This window comes from Calliphora vicina, chromosome 3, assembly GCF_958450345.1.
Source record: "Calliphora vicina chromosome 3, idCalVici1.1, whole genome shotgun sequence".
NCBI lineage: Eukaryota > Metazoa > Arthropoda > Insecta > Diptera > Calliphoridae > Calliphora > Calliphora vicina.
This window is the reverse complement of record NC_088782.1, coordinates 7,208,128-7,229,567: the sequence shown is the minus strand read 5'-3', so window position 1 is coordinate 7,229,567 and position 21,440 is coordinate 7,208,128. Positions and strand designations below refer to the sequence as shown.

General features: G+C 30.1%; 1 protein-coding gene across 1 annotated transcript in view; it reads right to left on the bottom strand.

Moving 5' to 3' along the window:
• Positions 1-8,080: 8,080 nt before the first annotated feature.
• LOC135954540 (myrosinase 1) overlaps positions 8,081-21,440 on the bottom strand; it is a 28,644-nt gene continuing 15,284 nt past the window's right edge. Inside the window, exons 2-6 of the mRNA XM_065504729.1 lie at positions 18,468-18,660; positions 12,373-12,945; positions 11,999-12,310; positions 8,728-8,966; positions 8,081-8,664 (exon numbers count right to left, since the gene is read on the bottom strand). Coding sequence (XP_065360801.1) covers positions 8,394-8,664; positions 8,728-8,966; positions 11,999-12,310; positions 12,373-12,945; positions 18,468-18,660 — 1,588 coding nt within the window. The 3' untranslated portion in view covers positions 8,081-8,393. The remainder of the gene's footprint in view (positions 8,665-8,727; positions 8,967-11,998; positions 12,311-12,372; positions 12,946-18,467; positions 18,661-21,440) is intronic.

The following is a 21,440-nucleotide window of genomic DNA, read 5'->3' as shown; positions in this document are numbered from 1 at the left end:
TCTTGTAGATTTTTAAATTTATTAGATTCCTAGCACAAGCCAAACTAATTTGAAATAAGTAAGCTTGATTTGTTTTTGTCTTAACAACGTTTTTCTTTTTTAATTTAAATTTAAAATAATAATTAAAAATTCATTCCGTTGCACTGGCAATTTGTTTACTTGACTTTTAAAATAAGCCTAGAAGTATGCTACAATATTTGCTGCATGTACTAAACAATTACAGTTCGTAGCTGAAAAAAGTTATACAAAGTCTATGGATAAAATCAAATACATACATATAAGGCATAAACAATTTTTAAATTTAAATTGTGTATGGACGTTATTTTGCATTAAAATATTGTTTAAATTTTAATTTTTTTTATCAATACGGTAGTTAACAATGTTTCAAAACAATTAATTTATATTTAGATTTTAAAATGAAATTAAATTGCACTCCATTTCATTAAGGAATTCATTAAGAATCAATTCATAGTTTAAATTTCAAAATTATTGAATTCATTCCTTTGAGTATTCATTATGGAATCATGCAAATTTTCTTTAATTCAAATCCACTACAAATTTAAACATTCAATAAATTTTATTAAGCAATTGAGGAACCGCAGAACAAAAGCTACTTTTTCGAATTTTTTTACAAATTGATTTTTTGGTATGTTTATAATATTTGGGTTGAAATCTTCTAGAAAAAAATCAATTTCCCAAAATTTTTAAATTCTCAAAAAAGTACCTTTTGTTCTGCGGCTCCTCAATTGCTTAATAATATTTATTGAATGTTTAAAATTAAAAACAAACACAAATTTAATGAAAAACAATTATTTTCATACAATTTCGATTAGAATTGAATTAGCAAAATTGAAATCATTAAAATGTTTAAGGCATTTTATAATAAATTAATTCAACAAATATTTTACTTTTCCTCAGTTTTCGTTAAACCGAAAAACCACTGTATCTAAAATCCAAATATATTTTCCAACATTAATAGTGTTGTAAAAATTACAAAAATTGTGTACGTCTCTAAGCTTTAATTTCAAAATTAAACAAAACCAATTTGTTTTAATAAAAAAATATAATCGTGAAAAATATTTTGAACTATTTGAAGCTATGTTAATTTTTAAAAAACGGGTTACAATAATATACATTTAAAATAATTAAAAATTAAGTTTTTTAAACCGTTACAAAAAAAAAACTAGTGAAAATGCTGCCAATCTGGCATCTGTAGTTTTGCTAAAGTCAGCCGCGTCGGCTCATAGGGTGTTGCCACTTGTTATACATAATCTAGCATAGACATAAACCCAAAGTCATGTTGATCAGTATTGCCATATGCTTATGTAGTACAGTTTATAACAAATAACAAATAACAACACAAACACTAAAACTTGTATGACAATGATAATATTATAACAAAAATGTTTTAATAATAATTTCCATCCAATATTGTTGAATTTTCAGTTTTATAATAATTATATCACTGTAAATAATAAAGTTCTAAATGCGGGGATCAAATTAAAACATTTACTGCAGTAGTTGGAAGATATCTTTTAGGAGGATAGCATGTCAAGATCCCCAAAAGTTATCAAAGTAATATTTTGTATTTTCTAGGAGACCGCCGCGGCGCGCCGTGATATCGAGCCCTTAGCGCCAAATTATCGTAAGCGACATTTTTAAAATTTTTGTTTTATTGCAGAAATTAAAATTTTATGACCGACTGATGTTTTTGCGTTCTCAGAATATCATAATTGTTAATAACATCAAAAATATATGTTTATATTTTACAGTAAACAAATTTTATCATAAGCGACACACAGTGGTATAGAAAAAATAGAGGGAAATAAATCTGTAACTTCTAAATACTTAAATTGGTTTGAATGAAATTTCACATACGCAAAGAAGAAGTGTTGTCGAGTTTAAGTTTTGAACGTGGACCTCATGGGCCCACCAGGGGCGCCACCAATGGCCCTCAAAGTAGGACATCTCGGGTATGTTACATTTTTAAAACGATATTATTTCTTGGTTTGAGTTCTGATTTCAAAAACATTATACATGTAGAATCTTCTCATCGAGCACTACAAAAATCCTCGTCGTAGCTATCAATTATCTATTATAGCTTAGGAGATATTCCAATTTGAAAATTAAATTTTCAACATTTTTATCCACCCTACTCCAGTTTTTTGATAACAGCGTATCCAAATGTTTCCCGATTTTCTCCAGTTTTCCTTTATTAGACTAACAACACATGTATGTGTCAAATGGAAAAATATCTGTTTAAAAATAATGAATAAGTCCAAAGTTATACGCATTTGAATTTAAAAAAATGTAAAAAAAAAAGAAAAAAGAACTTTTTTTCTTTTTAAGTTATCGCAAAAAATTTCTAAGAGGATGTATAAGGAATTTCTACTTTCTGAAAGCTTAGTTTTCATAAAATATTTTAAAGGAAAACCAGTTTCAAAATTGTTGTTACCGAGGGGACCAGGTCCTTTCAAAAAACACCTATTTTTTATGTAAAATAAAACTTTAGGGCAAAAATTCTCAAATCGCGTATGCGATATCAAAATATAGTAACCGATTATAGGTGGCTCAATATGTTTCTAATTATTTTGTAAAGGGTCCCGATAACCCCGACCCTGATATGGATATTATAGCCAAAAAACTAAAAATTACCATTTTTGGCTTATATTAGGAATAACAACTATTTACTGGGTGGATCAATAAATTTTCCCTCTTCTCTCTATTTTTTTCTCTTTTAAATTTAATATAAAACAAAGTGTGTATGAGATATCATCGACATTTTTTATTAGTTTGAAAGGCCTATCGCGGCTTCGCTTTGTGGTGCACATCCGAAATATCAAATTTTCCATGACTTTGGCGCATAAATTAGGCTGAATGTAACCGATGGCATGGATTATGTTGGCTTTGAGGGCCGCTGTGGTTTGTGACTTATTTTTTATTATTGTGACCTGCGACTTAAGAAAAACCCACAAGAAAAAGTCTAATGGGGTCAAATTGTACGATCTCGGTGGCCAGTTTATATCACCACCACGTGAGACCATGCCCTCAAATCGATCGAGCAGAATGTCCAATGTGGCATTAGCTGTGTGGCACGTAACGCCTTCCTGTTGAAACCACATGTCGTTAGTGTCCATCCAATTCAGGCCAAAATATGATGATGGCTTGGCCAATGTCTGTCTTAATGAAAAATGGACCGATGACCCCCCAGCCCAAAATCCACAACAAACAGTGATTTTTCGGAATGCATTGGACATTCTTGGATCTCATGTGGATTGAAATTGACAATTTTGTTTGTCGAAGATGATTTTTTATGAAAATTATTGTCAGTTTCCAGCTGCTCCAGGGCCGATTTTGATAAAATAATTTTAGCATTTGCACGTGTTGTTGAAAGCTGCCAAATCTCCGTCCATGGAAATTTGGCAAAACAAACTGAATAAATGACAGCCAATTCAACAGATGTTGCTTCAACAATATGGCTGCTATCAATTGACAAAGTTTAGAAGACCCTTTACATACTAAAGTATTCAATTTATAATCTTTGCACAATATCTAATTTAAATAAATGTAGAACAAACTAATAAAATATTGAAATGTTTTTGTAAGGAAATATTTATTTTATTTATTTGCCTTTCAAATTTGCTAGTACATATTTAAATACATGTCCATATGTTAGCACACTTTACTTAAAATTTAATTCTTAACTAATATTTATAAAATTCTATACTAAATTATCTAAAGTATTGCATCATATTTATTGGTTTTAATTGCATTCAATATTTGTTTATGTTAATTACTATTTAGTCTTAAACTAAATCACGATAAAAGTTTTAATAATAGGCAACCAACCTATAAAAAAAAAATCATACAAATAATTTATTCCATGAACTTTCCACTACTTTTAGGTTTTGAACTTCTTACTATCTTCGAAAATTGAATATTCATGACAATTGCATAGGCACATGACAAATAGGATTCATTCATGAGTCGTGTGTTTAACTAATAAAAAATATTTTATAATTATTTAATCTATCTAATTTGTTATTCAACAAACAATACGAACAAGTGCTAGGTGTATTTATGAATTGTAATGAAATCATTGACATCTTACTTACTCTTACTTACTCTTACTTAATATTGAAACAAAACAATTAGTTTAATGAGAGTGGATCTCATCCGGTTTTTATTTTTGGAAATTGTTTTAAAGTCGTGACTTAATAAATTCATTTCGTGTCTATTTAAGGTTTTTAATAACAAAATACTATTAATTATTATAAATGTTTTATTAAATAGTAAAAGTTTCAGAGATATATTAAAAATTTTAGTTCACATACAATACTTATCCACTATCAACAATATTAGACTTTATTGATTCTATTATTCCGGTTGTAACTTTCATTATATATTAAATATTATGAAATCTTAATGTGATTTGCTATCGATATTCGACAATTAGGTGCTTATTAAGGTATTTATTGACGGCAATACTGAGTATTAAAATATTATTGAAATCATTCGGTATTTCAAAAAATCGTTTCGAAAAAAACATTTATTGTTTACACGATAGTATTACAAATATTTTATTTCTTTGTTGATTGATATTTTTCTGCAAACTTTATTTTTATTTTATATTTTCTTAACATTTTTGTTTGCCTTATTTGTATTTTTGTAAATACATACCCGATACATATGAAAATAAAAAGTTTTTGAATTGTTTTAAACAAATTTTAAATACCGACCGTAAATCAAAAAAATCATTTGTATTTTTTGAAAATCTAATACAAAATTTTGTTTATCCCCATTAACACGAAGCCTGGTTATGCCTTAACTAATAGTTATACTGTCGGTTAAAATTATTTTTGTATGAAAACTGTCAGTATAACTGTTAGTTAACACATAACCAGTCTTCGTTTTACTGGGGGTTTGACGATGAAATTGTATTATGATACTTGAGTTTTTGACAAATATTAATACTCAGTGTTGCCGTCTATAAATACCTTTAGTGATAATTGTTAAAGAATTAGTAGAGTGTTAAGGCAATTAGTCCAGTTTTTAGGAAATCTGAGCCTTTAATACAAAAGGAATAGATTAAGTAAAAATACACCATTTGTATAGAATGCTTTGAGCTTTCTGTCCGTATTTTAACAATATTCGCCTTAATCATGTTTTCTGAACTGTCCCAATAGCATCGATCCTGACGGGGTCAAATTGTAGCTCTGAGGCAGACAACTGACATCGACAAGACGTTTAATGGGTTAATACGGAATTCAAACTATGACTTTTCAGTCATGCAATTTTATCAATTCTCTTTTGAATTTGCTTTTACTGCACCCCTCTTGCCAACAAACTCATACTATTGGTTACTTTTGATGGACCGTTGATTCCTGCTGAAACTAAAGATCATCTTATTTTAACGATTCTGCAGCGCTTATAGTAGACGTAGTTTTTTTTAAACAAACACAAACTGCGAAGCGTTTTGCTTGTCTGCAATACACCCAGAATCTCTGGCGGGATTCGAACCCGCAATTCGCAGATTGATAGTCCAGCACACTACCGCACGCAGAGAAAAAATATAATTGGGCATGGTTACTGTAACCATTTATATAGTGTTACAAGTTTTTTAACTATATTATAGTCACAGTAACCATTTACATGATTGTGGTAACCATAATATGGTTAACTTACGATTCACATGATTGTCTCAACCATATATATATGGTTACAGTAAACATATATATGTTTGTGGTAACCATATTTATGATGAATAATTTTATCATAATATGTTGTTCTCAGATGATGATAAGCCTTAAGCCGAGAGCACCATAATATGATAAGTCCTTCATCATATAAATGGTTGTCACAAACATATATATGTTTACTGTAACCATATATATGGTTGAGACAATCATGTGAATCGTAAGTTAACCATATTATGGTTACCACAATCATGTAAATGGTTACTGTGACTATAATATAGTTAAAAAACTTGTAACACTATATAAATGGTTACAGTAACCATGCCCAACTATATTTTTTCTCTGCGTGCGTATACACTATCGGGGCACCAGTTTAGATGCACCTAGAAGTAATCGCACCTCTCACTCATAGCTGCCACATTCTCTTTGGTATATATCTAGGGTTTTTATCCCGGGAATTCCCGGTACAAACTTCCCGGGAATTTTGCCAATTTTTCACTACCCGATTCCCGGGATTTTTAGTCGGGAATCCCGGGGATTAAAAACTGACGAAAATACATAGAAAACAAGTTAGAACTCTATTTTTTCACCAAAAAACAGTGAAAAGTTTTTTATAGTTTTCGGCTTACAGTGGTGGCCACCAATTTAAGACAAATACTTGAATTTTTTTCATCAACTGAATTTTAAGTGCGATAGAGCCAAAATAAAAGGACCTCTTATTTATTATTAATGTTTCTAGTTTCTGAAAAATGTTTGGAAAAATCGGTAAAACATATATGGACATATATGGTAAAACATATATATGTGGAAATACGTTGACCCACCTCAGCGAACATCCGCTGTTAATAACATGATATGACCGAAACTAATGGAACTAAAAATACGAAATTTGGTCCGAATATTTTATAATAATAAAAATATAATGATATAAATGTGAGAAAATATGTTTATTTAAAAAATAAATTTTTTGGTCAAGTTGTAGAAAAGGATTGGCATCCCTAGTGTACGTGTACACGTTATCATAATCATCTTTTATGAGGGATGTTTTGATTTACATCTTCAATTTTAAGAAAAAGTGCCGGTGAAGCACACAGATTGTTCACCAAATGTCCGTAATGATGTTTGAACGCTATAAAAGAAAATAGTTCTGTAGTTGGTGGTACCAAAGGGTCCTATCTATTATAATATTCTGAAATCTGGTCAGACCATCAAATGGAACTGTACTGAACGCAACTGATTCGTTTGAACCGAGCATTGGACGAATAATGACCAGAATGTCCGTCTGTCTGTCTGTTGAAATCAACTTTCCGAAGCCCCCAAATAACTTACATACATTCATAAATCAATATCTGAGGAATTCTTCCTGCTCGGTTGCTATTTAAAATCGAGAAAATCGGTCCAAAAATTGCAGGACAACCTCGATTTTTGACATATCTAATGATAGATATTTCAAAGACCTTTGCAACGACGTATATAAGACCATATTTTTTTCACCAAAAGTTTTTTTTTCGCTAAACATTAAAAAAATGAAAAACAAATTTTTTTTTTAAATTTAAAAAAAAAAATTTAAGATTTAAAAAATTTAAAAAAAAAAACAATCGAAAATTTTTTTTCCCATTTTGTAAAAAAAATTTATTTTGTTTACCTAAACATATTTAAAATTTTTATTTTGAAGTATAATTTGGCGAAGGGTACATGTATAAGATTCGGCACAGCCGAATATAGCTTATTTACTTGTTTGTAAACACTTTGGCTAAATTGAAAATTTCGATCAAAAAAGGAAAGAGCTAGGAAAAGCCCTATTAGTATATTTTCGGCGTTCTCTATTTTAAAGATAACTCGGTTGAAATGCCTTTTAAAATGTCTAATGTATATTCTGCAATATTTGCATAATAATTCTGCCAAAACAAATAGATAATTCAACGTGTATGTAAATCAGTATTCGGCAAAAAGAGAACATTAAACGTGGATTATAAAAACACTTTCGTTCCCCATTGTAATCTTACCAGCTATTGTTTTGTGTTTTTTATTTTTTGTTAATTTTTATGAACTTCGTTCACATTCGTGTAGTTTACAAGTAAATAACCGATCAAATTCGGCTGCTGGTGGCTGTGAGTGCCTACCACTGATGTTAATGCAATCGATTTGTTGAAAATTACAATAATTATGAATAGGTCTCCTATGAGAGTCTAGCTATGATGATTTGGTTGGTGAAATCAAGTATTCACAAATGCGTGTATTTTTACTCGTATCTATGTTTTTTTTCTATTCATGTGTGAAAAGTTGTTGTTGAAATCATGTTTTATTATTTTTTTATTCTTTTGAATAGCACAAAATCTTTTGAAATCTTTTGATTAATATTAAAGAAATACAAATGCAAAGCATTTATTTTTTTATAACAAATAATTTATTTATTTATCATTATTATTATTATTGTTAATTTTAGTATATTAACATTTTATGTATTTTTTATTATTTATATAATACAGACAAATAATATTAAAATAATAACACAAAACAAGATAAAAAACTAAGACTTTTAACATTATTGGACTTATACTAGAGTAGACAAGACAAGACAACACAATAAGACAATGAGGCAGGCGGTGAGATAATGTGATTGCCTCATTGTATTCTCAACCAAAAAAAGATTTCAGCTGATAGTTGTTAGGCAAGTTGGGTAATACAAACTTATAATTAAATAATAATAAATTTAGCTAAAATTATAGAGATTAACAAAGAAGTACAGGCTAAGAGTTGATTAGTTGCATAACTATAGATTCCTGAGTTATGTTCCAAGTCTGATAAGCGGGACATTGCATGGATCTGTTCACTGTCCAATGAAGGACGATAGTTCCAGTCAATGGTATGGGTTTTGCAGATGTGGCCATATACTCGTGCTGATATTTTGGGGGTACGTTTGCGTTGAGGATCACTAAAGTCCACATGATACATGCCGAATTTTTCTCTGCAAAATATAAATTTTAAAAAGCTTTTTAATTAATTCGAAGATGTGATAATTTCTACTTACGTAAAGCCAGCTTTCCACTCATAACTGTCCATCAGACTCCAGGCTATGTAACCCTCGATATTGGCACCATCTTCCATGGCATCTAAGACAGCACTCAAATACATGTTGTAGTAATCAACGCGAGCATAGTCCTCCAAGCCTCCCCGGTCGCTAACACCATTTTCAGTAACAATTACATTGGGGTTGTTGTATTCTCGTTTAATCCACATCAATAAATTGTACATTCCCTTGGGCACAACCTGTAATTTCAAACATTAAAACCAAAAATTACAAGAATATTTGTATGTGTTTACCCCCTCCCCCCTTTTCTGTCTACTTTTGATTTCTATTTGAAACAGTTTTCAAAAAACCTTTTCAAACAACTGACATAATAAATATGTTGGCTAAACGGAAGTGAAACAACCAAATTATTTAACACTTTGTAATTGGAAAGGTTCAAAAAGAAGTCTCCCCTCACAGCAGAAACAACTTTTTATAAAGACTAAGCAGTGACTGGACAATAAATAAAGTAAAAGCATTAAATATTTAAAGTTTTTCCTTGAGTTAACATCATTTATATCACTCTCTATCTGACTGTTTGGCTGTCTGTCTGTCTCTATCTACCTGTATTAATTAAAGAATTTGAAGTACTACATATTGTAAGTAGCACTTGTAATTTGAACAAAAGGAAATAAATTAAGAGACAGGTTTTTGTTTATCAATTCGCTCGTATCTCGTCTCTATCACCCACACAAATTCCATCATCTGGCTGGGCCGTGGTCACACTATATAAAAATGTTGTTTATATAAAATGCCAACCACTTTCATTAACAAACATTTATATACTATATTCACTTATTATTGAATTATCACCATTATTTTTTCTATATTTTTGCTATAAATTATTTGTTAAATATTAATAACTTAAGGAGGTTTGGTTTAGTTCAATAATTGCATATTGAACAAATGTTTTATAAAAAAAAATAAAAGAAAACAGGTGCCAATTTCAAAATGCGAGTAATAAACAAATTAGCATTTGCATTAATTATCACATACTTATGCAAATCATAAATAATTATATTATTCAAAATATTTATACACATTTGTTTAGAGTTTTTCTGTTACAGTTTTGAAACTGGAAATACTGCAAGGATTTCGAGTAGATTTTATTGAAACAGCATTATTCTAGGAAAAATAAATGTGTTGTTATTGAAAATGGTTTTATTGTATAAAACAAGGTTGGTTACACTTTCAGCTTGACGAGCTTTACCGAAATGACTACAACAATTACACTTATCAAAATAATCGGAAATACAGTTTTATTAACATGGCAATATTGGTCTAGACCCACAAAATTGTATATATTCTGGGTCCTCATAAAATTCGAAGTCGATCTAGCTGTGTCCATCCGTACGTCTGTCTGTTGAAAGTACGATAAGGCCTAGAGGGATGAAATTTTCCCCAAATATTCTCTATTGATCAGAAATCTTTGGTATTGAAAATGGGGCTAGACGTGGAGACCTAACAAATTTGCTACAAAAAGTTATTGCTATTAGTTAATTTAATTAACAAAATAATTAATTAAAAATATAAAAAATTGTCTTTGGACTTGCCACAATACAAATTTTGTTCCCGATAACATTTAAATGTTATTTTCATCTCTGCGATTAACAAAAATGTACTTATGTAGTTTGGTACCGTGGAATATTTGTATTAGTTATTTTCAAGCCCCGGCAGAGTTTTCGAATCTACATCAGGGACCGTAAATAACGGTTATCCAGAAAATTTGAAATCAAAAACTCTCTGTGTTAGAGTCAACTGAGACCTATACTCTTATATACCAATAGAATGATCTCAACTCCACAGTAGACAGTTATTTTTCAATCTAAAAATAAAAGAGTTTTAAATAGCCGTCTCAAAAAAAAAACTCATTTGAGGAGTTTTATTTTTTCCGTCAGAAAAATAAAATTAATTTGAGTTTTATTTGTTCCGTCAGAAAAAAAGCTTTTGAGGAGTTTTATTTTTCCCGTCAGAAAAAAAGCTTATTTAAGGAGTTTTATTTTTTCCGTCAGAAAAAAAACTTATTTAAGGAGTTTTATTTTTTCCGTCAGAAAAAAAACTTATTTAAGGAGTTTTATTTTTTCCATCATAAAATAAAAGTCTTTTGAGGAGTTTTATTTTTCCCGTCAGAAAATAAAACTCATTTGAGGAGTTTTATTATGAAACCATAATATTCCATCATGACAACACACGGCCACTTTATGCAATACCTGTTAAATTCAAAACCGTGTTGCATTGAAAACGCCTTTATTTTAAAATATCCCCAATGTGATCCAAATAAAATTGTCTGCCTCAAAATCTTTCACATTCCAGACAAATTCCCAAGTCTAGCAATCCAGGCTGTAGTGTAAATAAAGAATCAACTCGCTTATTTGAGAGCTTGCAGTGCCATGATGATAATAGAAACTTCACGAAATTCGTGCCTAAACGAAGGATGACCACAATTGAATGTTAATAACCACTGAAGCACGATGAAAAGTAATGGAGCGAGTTCATCGAGACACTGTTGTAGTGAGTAAATCCACGCCAAAGAACCTAAAAAAGTCACTACTCCAGGTGTCTGAAAAGTTATACGTTCGAATATGTCACTTCATATCAATTTATGCATCAACGTTTCTAACCAACATTCACGAAATTCAATTCGGAAAACCAAGAAGCAGTAACATTCCGAGATTCGGTAGACCTGAATTCGGAGTTAGACAATATTGGAGTTTCAATTTTGAACCCAGAATAAATCTTACAACTTCTCGTAAAATTCGAAAATAACCCTCCAGACATATCATCCTAAAGTCAGATTTGATGTATCTACTAGAGAGTTGTAGTAAATCTCAAAACATAAGTAGCAAACCTCGTACTCCCAAATATAGCAAAATAAAATTTAAATATTAATTTAAAATCGTTAAACGCTAACACTTCTTGTTAAAATCGTAAATAGCACTTGTTTGAGTATATGCCAGAGATATCATTCCATAGTCAGATTTTATGATCTACTTCAGCTGACAGAACAAAAACTAAAAGTCAGAATGCATTTCCACCTTTGAGAGAAATGTTAACAAAACTGTATCTAAAGTCACTGTTAAATTTAAAAATATTATAATTACTTTTTGAGATAATTGATGTTTTGTAAAGTATACCTTGAGGCACTCTTGCGGGTTAGAGGGATAAATAGTATCTCTCGTGCTCCTAAACATTACATAACTGAAATATTAAAAAAATTAAATATAGAATTTACCTTCAGCCATACAGATCCTGAGCCAGTCCATTTGGGGTCTTGAGTTTCCACCACACCCATATCATGATTGAACGAAGGCACCGGAAATTCTGCTGAATTGTTGTGATCGTTTTTGGTCACCAAATTCGTGGTGTAGCTGTTGATGCCAAAGAAATCGGAAGTGCCTCTAATACGTTGAATTTCTTCTTTGGTAAATTCGGGCAAACGAGATTGTGTAAAGCCCTGTTCCTTGCTGAGATTGTGTATGCGATCGATCATAATAGCCGGATAGTTGCCATGGTGAGAAAATATAGGATGAGCAAACCAACCCACCTAAATAAATATAATTTTAATTTTATTTTAATTCAATTCATTAAGGTTTAATTCAGACTTACATAAAATTGCATGGCTCTTTCAGAAGCTTCACGGTCTTCGCTGGAATCTGTTTTGGGTTCGGGCCACGAAACATCCACAGTTATGCCTATACGACCCTTTTGAGATTTCTTGTACTCATCACGATACATGTGCACAACTTCGGCATGGGCCTTGAGTATATTATGGCCACATAAATAAGCCGGTATACCCGGATAATTATAGGCTGGTGCCATATAATCTACGCCATAGCCATGCTCACACACATGCCAAGGCTCATTAATGGTGGTCCAAATTTTCACACGATCCCCAAACATTTCCAGCAACAAGCGAGCATAGTCCTTAAAAAGTGGTATAATTTCAGCATTAGTCCAACCGCCCAATTCTTGCAAACGCTGCGGTAGCTCCCAATGATACATTGTCACCATGGGCGTAATGTTGTAGTGCAACAGTTCATCTATAAGATTGCTGTAGTACTTAATGCCAGCCGTGCTAACGTGATTCATGTGACCGGTCGGCAGTATGCGGGGCCATGATATCGAGAAACGATAAACTTTAACATGTAATTCGCGCAACATTTGCACATCCCTGCGCCACTGAAATTATAACAAAAATCGTTGCAGATGTCAAACATTTTTGTAAAACAAAATGACAAGATAACTTTCCACTAATATTAGCGGTCACTAACAGCGTAGCACTATTATTATAATTTGCAATTATTATGGACACACCTCCCAGTTTAGTTAAATTGGAACTAGCAACACAAAAACGATCGGCTAGTAACTAAATAAGTACTAGACAAGAATGATTATTAGCATGTGTGAATGTTGAATTTAAATTTTTACTAAAATTTATACAAAATTTACATGCTCACATTGTGTTCAACAAGCTTTATGAATTTTTAAAATTACGTATAAAATAGATATTTGAAATATGTGAACTTGTTAATTGAGGTCATTATTATTACATTATTATTTAAATATTTGTTGTAAAGTCTTTGTTAGATAAATGCAAATAGAAAATTGTTCCTCTTAAGATCAAGTTTTATAAAAAAAAATACAAGTATGTATGAAATATATTAATCAACATTCTACATAAAATATTGAACTATACCTACTTACTAATAATAATAATCGCCGTAAACAAAGTTACAAGCAACTGTCAACAAGTATTGAATAGAATTGAAAACAAATCTTTTAATAGCATTCGTTTACGTCAACAATATATACGATTATCCAAATGTCAACTTTAAATAGAAAAATTATAGAAATTTGTTATCATATCCAGTTGGAAATATCATGTAAAATTATAAAGAAAATTGGATGACATTCCTTGATTTTCTTTTATATTTGAAATAATAACAGGAGGACAAAATTAAATGCAGAATTTGTAGTGTTTACATTTAACCAATCGATTGAGATAGTCACACAGAAAGAGAGCAAAGATCATCAAGATCATGAAATTTCCAACTGGGAGGTGTATTTATGATTGATTATTTTTTATATTAAAACAGACAGACATGTGTTAACAGCTTTAAGTTTAAGTTCGTTAATTACTTGCTAAATCCGAAGAAAAATAAATTTAACTAATTTTGAAACTTCTCACACAATGTACATGCAGTTAGTGACAACTAGGGTGATCGATTCTTCGACATTTTTTAGAAACCGGTTTTCGGTTTCTTCGCAAAATTGCAATTTTATTGAAACGCATAGATATTAGAAGAAACAAAGATTTATTTCTTAAAATAATAGTTATTAAATCAAAAACAGTTGGAAAAACATAACAACAAAAATTAGATCATATAACAAAAAATTATCCTTTTTAAAATGCTTAAAAACTTTTTAATTCTAATTTTGATTATTTATTTTAACCTTCTCAAGGTCTTCGGATCAAATTTGATCCATGCTGAAATTAAAACTGAATTTTTTCTAAAAGTGAGTGGTTGATATTTTATGAATTTTATTTAATTACAAATGTCAACAAATACGTTAGGTTTTTAGAAACACAAATTGGCCAAAAAATTTTTTCTTTTGTTTTTATAAAGCTTGACTTTGAAAATGATATTTCTCAGTGTACTTGTAGTACATATAGTTAACAAAGCATTGAGTACATTTTTATGCTTTTCAGATCGTTTGTCTTCGAAAATACTTGGAGTATTTGTTTTAAAAAAGTTTTTCCGATTTTAAATAATTTTTTAAGTTTTTAATACACTAAAATTCATAAAAACACACTTTTAAAAAAACCGGCTATTCGAGAAAAAAAACCCGGTTTCAAAAAAAACCGAAACCCACTTAACCAAAAAACCGGTTATTATAAACTGGGCCGATCACCCTAGTGACAACCCAGCAGTTAAGCTAGTCAATGTATCCCTTATAGACAGAATTGTCAGTGATCTAATATCACTTGGCTGACTCTAATTTATATAGTTTGGGTCATTTGATACGTACGTGCTCTTTTTAGTGCTGAGAGAAGACAATTATTACTTTATACGTCCCAGGTAATCTAGTGCGAAGACAATTATCTCTAACTAATCTGGAGTTTTGTCACTTTAAACATTTTGGGTTTATACAAATTGTGTTGATATAATTCTCATACAGTTTATTTTTATTTTTGCTTAAGTCTACTAATATCCCATGTAACATAGCGTGAATTCAATAGTCACTTTATTGTCTCTAAGCAACCTAAAGTGTAGTCACTTTAAATGTTTATTTTGTACTGCAGAAAGTTGTTATTTTACCCAACAGAAGCAATCTATTGGAGAGTTGTCGGAGGAAGTTTGTTAATAATCAATCGCTTATTGGATTGTCTATGATATGTCATTTTAGCTGACTGTTTGAGGTCAATTATCACCCGTACATGTTAAAATAACTAGTTATGTAGCTGATCAAGTAACCAGATAGGTAGCTAGGAATCATCAATCGAATACAGATTTATTTTAACGATGTTATGCTGAGGAAAATATATGTTTGGAATGAATTAATTCTTAATTCAATGTTCAAAATCAAATTAAATATTATCTCTTAACCATTCACTTAAAGAATTCATTACGAATTAATTCATAGGCTTAAATCCCTAGTATATACTAAAAACTCATTTAAGAATTAATTTCTTATATAAATGCTTAAAAACAGATTGTATTAAGACAAATTAGTTTATTTCAATTTGTATTAACTAAAATTGAATCATTCAATGGTTGTATGAATTCTGTTATAAATTAATTCAATGAATTCTATTTAAATAAGAGTCTTTGAATAAACCCAAAGAATTAGAAATAAATTTATTCAATGAATGGCTGACATTTATTATATCCCGAATTGCGATTTTAGTGAATTAAGCTCAAATTGGCTAAATAATTCAAAGAAGACGCTTTAAATGGTTCAATGTATCGTCGCTGTGAAGCTGTAATAAAAAGGATATCCAACAATACTTATATTGAGTCAGTAAAAGGCCCAGACAATTTTTGTTAAAATGAAACCTAAGTTTCCAGTGTTTTGTCAATACAGTAGACTCTCGTAAATTAGAACTATTTTATTCGTGGGATAGCTCTAATTTCCAAAGGTTTTTTTTTACTAAACATAACAATTCTTTCAAATTCACCACAGTTTAAAGAATTGTTTTTTAAATATGTAAATGCGGAGTTTACAATGGATGTCGTATCTTTTGAACTACATATATGTCACTTTGTAGGGTAGATATCTGTAATTTATTCTAACTTAGTTATTGAACATTATAGTGTAGACAACAACGTTTTTTTTTATTTGCTTCGAAAATTTCGAATTTTGTGCCAAATGCGGGAAGTTTTGTTTTACTTCTTTAATGTGCCGCTGAAGCACACCTGTTAAAAACTATTTATAATCAATTGTTTGGGAAGCTTTGCCTAAACCGCCTTATAGTCCAGACCTTGACCCGTCGATCGATGTAGAACTCTCTCTCGGAGATGCGCTTCACCTTAGAATATAGTATCCGAAATTGGCTTGATTCGTTCTTGACCTCATATAAAAAACAGTTATTTTAGCTCCGAAAGATGGGAAAATTTCATAGCTAACTTTGAATAAATTTATAAAAAAAAAACAAGTAAGAGAGCTATGTTCAGCTGAGCCGAATTTTATATACCCTTCAGCAAACAAAATTTAATTTTTTTTGCAGTTTTTTAATTTTTTGGAAAAAACTTTTTTTCGATTGTTAATTAAAATTTTTTAAATTTTTTTCTTTTAAATTAAAATTTTTTTTTTTTAAATTTTAAAATTTTTTTTTGGTTTTTTCAATTTTTTTTTGTGAAAAAAAAATCGGGTTAAAATTTTTTTTTTCCGATTTTGACCCATTGTAGGTCCAACTTACTATGATCTTATATACGTCGTTGCAAATGTCTTTGAAATATCTATCATAAGATATCCATATTGTCTATATTAATGTCTTAGTCAAAAATAGGTCAAAAATCGAGGTTGTTTTGGTTTTTTCCTCATATCTCAGCCATTTGTGGACCGATTTTGCTGATTTTAAATAGCAAAATTCTCGAAAGCATGTCTGACAGAATTATTGAAGATTTGGATCCCGGAGATATCTTGATTTCAACAGACAGACAGACAGACGGACATGGCTTAATCGACTCCGCTATCTATAAGGATCCAGAATATATATACCCTTCCCACGAAGGTGAAGGGTATAAGAAGTAAGAGAGCTATGTTCAGCTGAGCCGAATTGTGTATACCCTTCAGCAAATTATACTTTAAAATACAAAACAAGCAAACAAAACTTAAAAAAAAATTTATGAAAATTTAAAAAAAAAAATTCTAAATTTTTTATTTTTTAAATATATTAGTGAAAAATTTATTGAACAAAATTTTTTTTTGGTAAAAAAAATCGGGTTAAAAAATATTTTTCCCAATTTTGAGCCATTTCCTTATATCTCAGCCATTTGTGGGGCGATTTTCTCGATCGGCCGAACCGGGTCTATAGCAGATATATTCATGTATTTAAGTTATTTGGGGGCTACGGAAAGTTGATTTCAACATAAAGACGGACATGGCTTTATCGATGCCGTCAGAAAATATGTATATACTTTGTGGGGTCGCAAATGAAAAATTTAGAAATTACAAATGGAATGTCAAATTAATATATACCCTTGCCACTCATGGTGAAGGGTATAAAAAAGATCTGTAATTAGAACTGGTGGTTCTAATTTCAGAGCATGCTATGTATGTAAAAACGATGGTTCTAATTTCCCAAGAATTCGAATTTCCGAGAGTTATAATTTTCGAGCGTCTACTGTACCATTATAATGAATACTTTTTAGTTTGTTTTCTATTTTCAGAATTTAATAATTTTCATATTTTTTAATATGCATAAGTAAATAAAAGTATATATTAATGAAATACTAAAAAATTAAAAATTTTAAGATTTTTTGGGATTTTGAATATTTGGAAATGTTTCCATTATATTAACAACGACTGTATTTGTTTGTTAGGATACAGCTAAACAAATTAAATAAATTGTAAAAAAATACATTTTGGTAATTTAAAAATCTACATAAATATGATGCAATTAATCAGAAAAGTTAACAAATTTAAACGTTTGTTAAACACAATATTTGGGATTTTACACCCTACGTAGTTATTAATTAATTTGTTAAGAAAAAATTGACAACAACATTGACTTTAGACATTTAAATATTAATATGTTTAGACAGACTTTCTTAAAGATTTTAAAATTCAAATTAATTGCTGTAAACGCTTAATAAAAACAATCCCTTCCTGTTTAACCAAGGGGTGTAATTTATAATTACATTAATTATTGACAGTTGTTTTTTTTTCAATATTTTACGTATAAATTTTATCTAAACCGAAACACCTGTTACCTGTTTTTTTTTTTGTATTTTTTGCAAATCCGTATTAATATCATTTAAATACTAAATCTATAAAAATTGTCATAATAAAATACTAAATCGGTATCATTAAATTTGCAAATTAAAAAAAAAAAATCTTACTCACCTTTACTTTATACACTATTAATTTAACAATTTTTCAACAAAGTAAGCAACACAAACTTAATTAATTCAAGTGAGTGAGTGTCTCGATTATGATATGATATTTAATTTACTTTATATTTTTGTTTAACTTACATGATGATAGCTATCAGATGTTATATCGCCATTTGATTGATCGGCTATCTTTGCGGGTTGATTGTGTGTCATAAAATCCCAAATAGATTCACCTTTATCATCGGCATTCCAGCCACCTTCAATTTGATACGATGACGAACCCACGCCCCATATAAAGTCTTTTGGAAATCGTCGCAGAAATTTTTCCGTTGTGCTGGGCAAAAAAAAAATAAAAATAAATTAAAAATGATTACTACTCTAAACATTTACATGGATTTTATAAATAAAAAAATATCATTAAGTTTTTAATATTTATTTAAATGTCGTTCTTGTATCAGCAGAGATATGTTTTTTATTCGTAGGCCTCTGATAACATAAGTTCTCATGGCTGTGTTAACCATTTTCGGAGCATTTTTCTGACAACCGTGTACACGTAGCTTTACATATCATCATCATCATCATAATATTAATAGGCAAGTCGATTTCTTTAGACCCCTTTTACTATCACATTATACATTTAATTTGGGCAAGAAATATACCATTTTAAAGGGATTTATTCACAGAAGAAGTGGATAATATATGTTTTATTGAAATCGGTTCAGTTTTTTAGGAGTTATAAGCGTTTAAAGATGTTATTAACACATATGCAAAAACGTGTACATGTGAACCTTAAGCTAAAAAGTAAACAAAGCAATGCGTGTTTGTTCAATTTCTTGTTGTTGTAAATAAATAGGAGAGACAATTAAACAGTATTGATTTCGCTCTGTTGTAAGTGAGAGTTGTTATAGAAAACAAAGAAGAAGACTTTAGTAATTTAAATTCGCTTTAATAAATATATTTTGAAGGTGCTTTTTTTATTTTCTAATTCCCATATGCATAAACAATTTTTAAATTTATCAAAGGTTTATAAAACAAATTTAAAAAACTGTTTATGCATATGGGGATAAATATATAATTGTAGATAAGTAAATAGTTATTTTATAATTGTGACGATTTTCAACGTTTTATCACTGCATGAAGTTTAATGAAAAATGGGACGGGTCGGTAAAAATGTTTAGTCGCCTCCCATACAAAGTAAATAGTTATTTCTAAATATTTTGTGAAATATAATTGCAAGATTCTTCAAACTTAGTCTAAATAAATTTTCATAGTTTCGCTGAAATTGTTCTGGATTGTGGCGTGGCACACCCAAAAAGGGAGATGTCGGAAAAGGATGTGAGTCACCTCCCATACAAAGTAATAATTGCAAGGTTCTTCAAACTTTGTCCGCATAGCTCTCTTACCACATAGATTGGCTGAAAATGGTCGGGATTGCATTAGTGGTTGTGGCGCAAAGTAAATATTTTATTTTGAATATCTGGAAAACTATAATTCTAAAAGAATTTAAACTCTGTATCAATCAATTTATTACCATTCTAAGGAGGTTAGCTAAAAACGAATTTATTCCTGATCCCTGTTCGAAGTTTAGCTATGCATGTTCGGCCTTATAAAGGAAAGCTTGATAATTACATAAAAGGTTTAAAAATGGGTGGGATCAGAGTAGTGGAGTGGTATCTCCCATACAAAATTAGTTAGATATTTTCGAATATCAAGTGAACTGTAATTGAGAGATTCTCAAATTTTGTATGTGTTATTTTCGTATTTCCATTCATATTTTTTTTAATTTTACTAGGGTAGGGGTACACTGAGGGAAAAACGACGTTTCAAAATCGACAACGGTTGGTGTCATTTTGACACCATACGGTGTCACTTATTTTCGACACCGTACGTTTACAATTTGTAAACAAACGGGTACGAATCGACAACGCAATGTTGTTAAATTATTTGCGACGCATTTCAACGTAAGTTGCTTTTCATAAGTGTGTTTTAATTTTATTTACATTAAAAAAATTAAAATATTTTAATAAATAATAAAGGGTAATAGTGATGCAAATAAATGGTTTAAGAACCAAAATATAAAAGAAAGTGTAATTGTGTTTGATTGCGAATTTGCGTTGATGCAGATGAAGATCCAGGCAGTGAAGTCAGTGGAGATCCAGGCAGAGAAGACCACCAAATCCAGTGACGACATACAACTCCAAATGGAAATTTATAGTTTTTATATTTATTTTATATTTATGTTTTATATGTATTGTATTAAAAAAATGTAAAAAATAAAGAAATTGTTATTTATATTAATTACCAAAAAAATAGAAAGGAAAAATTGTCAGGTGTCAAATCGTACACAAACGGTATCAAGTCGATAATTTTTATTGTCAAATCGTACACAAACGGTGACAAATTGTCAACGGTCTGTTATAAAATCGTACACGAACGTTGTCAAATCGACAACGAATGGTGTCAAACGGCTACGGAATGGTGTAATTTTTTCGTTGTCAAATTGACACCGTTCGTTTACAATTTGTACACATACGGGGTTGATACACTATTGACACCGAATGGTGTCAAATTGTACACGGATGTGTTAAGTAGCGAAGTGCACCGGGTAATGCTAGTTGTAAAAAACAGATTAAAATATTTTTTTTGCAATGATAGTAGACATTTTGTAAAATGGGAAAACCCCCAAACAATTTGTTGTTGTTTTTTCAATTCGTGTGGTACCCAATTTCCATGCATTTGGATAAATTTTGAGTTTTAAATTTGTTGCTTCAGTAGCTCCCAATGATTTTGCAAGCTCTTGTTGAGTTTTGCTACAATCTTCATGAAGTAATGACTCCAATTCTTTGGTCTTCAAACTTTTTTTGGCTTTCCTGAACGATCTTTATCCTCCGTGTCAAAATCACCACTTCTGAACCGCACAAAACTATCTCTCACACGTTGAAATCAATGGAACACATTCACCATAAGCTGTGGTGATTGAAGAAATTAAAGAAGTAAAGCAAAACTTCCAGCATATTAACTTTTATTCGATTAAAATAAAACTCGAATAAGTGAAAACAGGAGTATTTATTCAACATTTGAATTATTATTTTTTTAATTTAAATCTAATCCAAA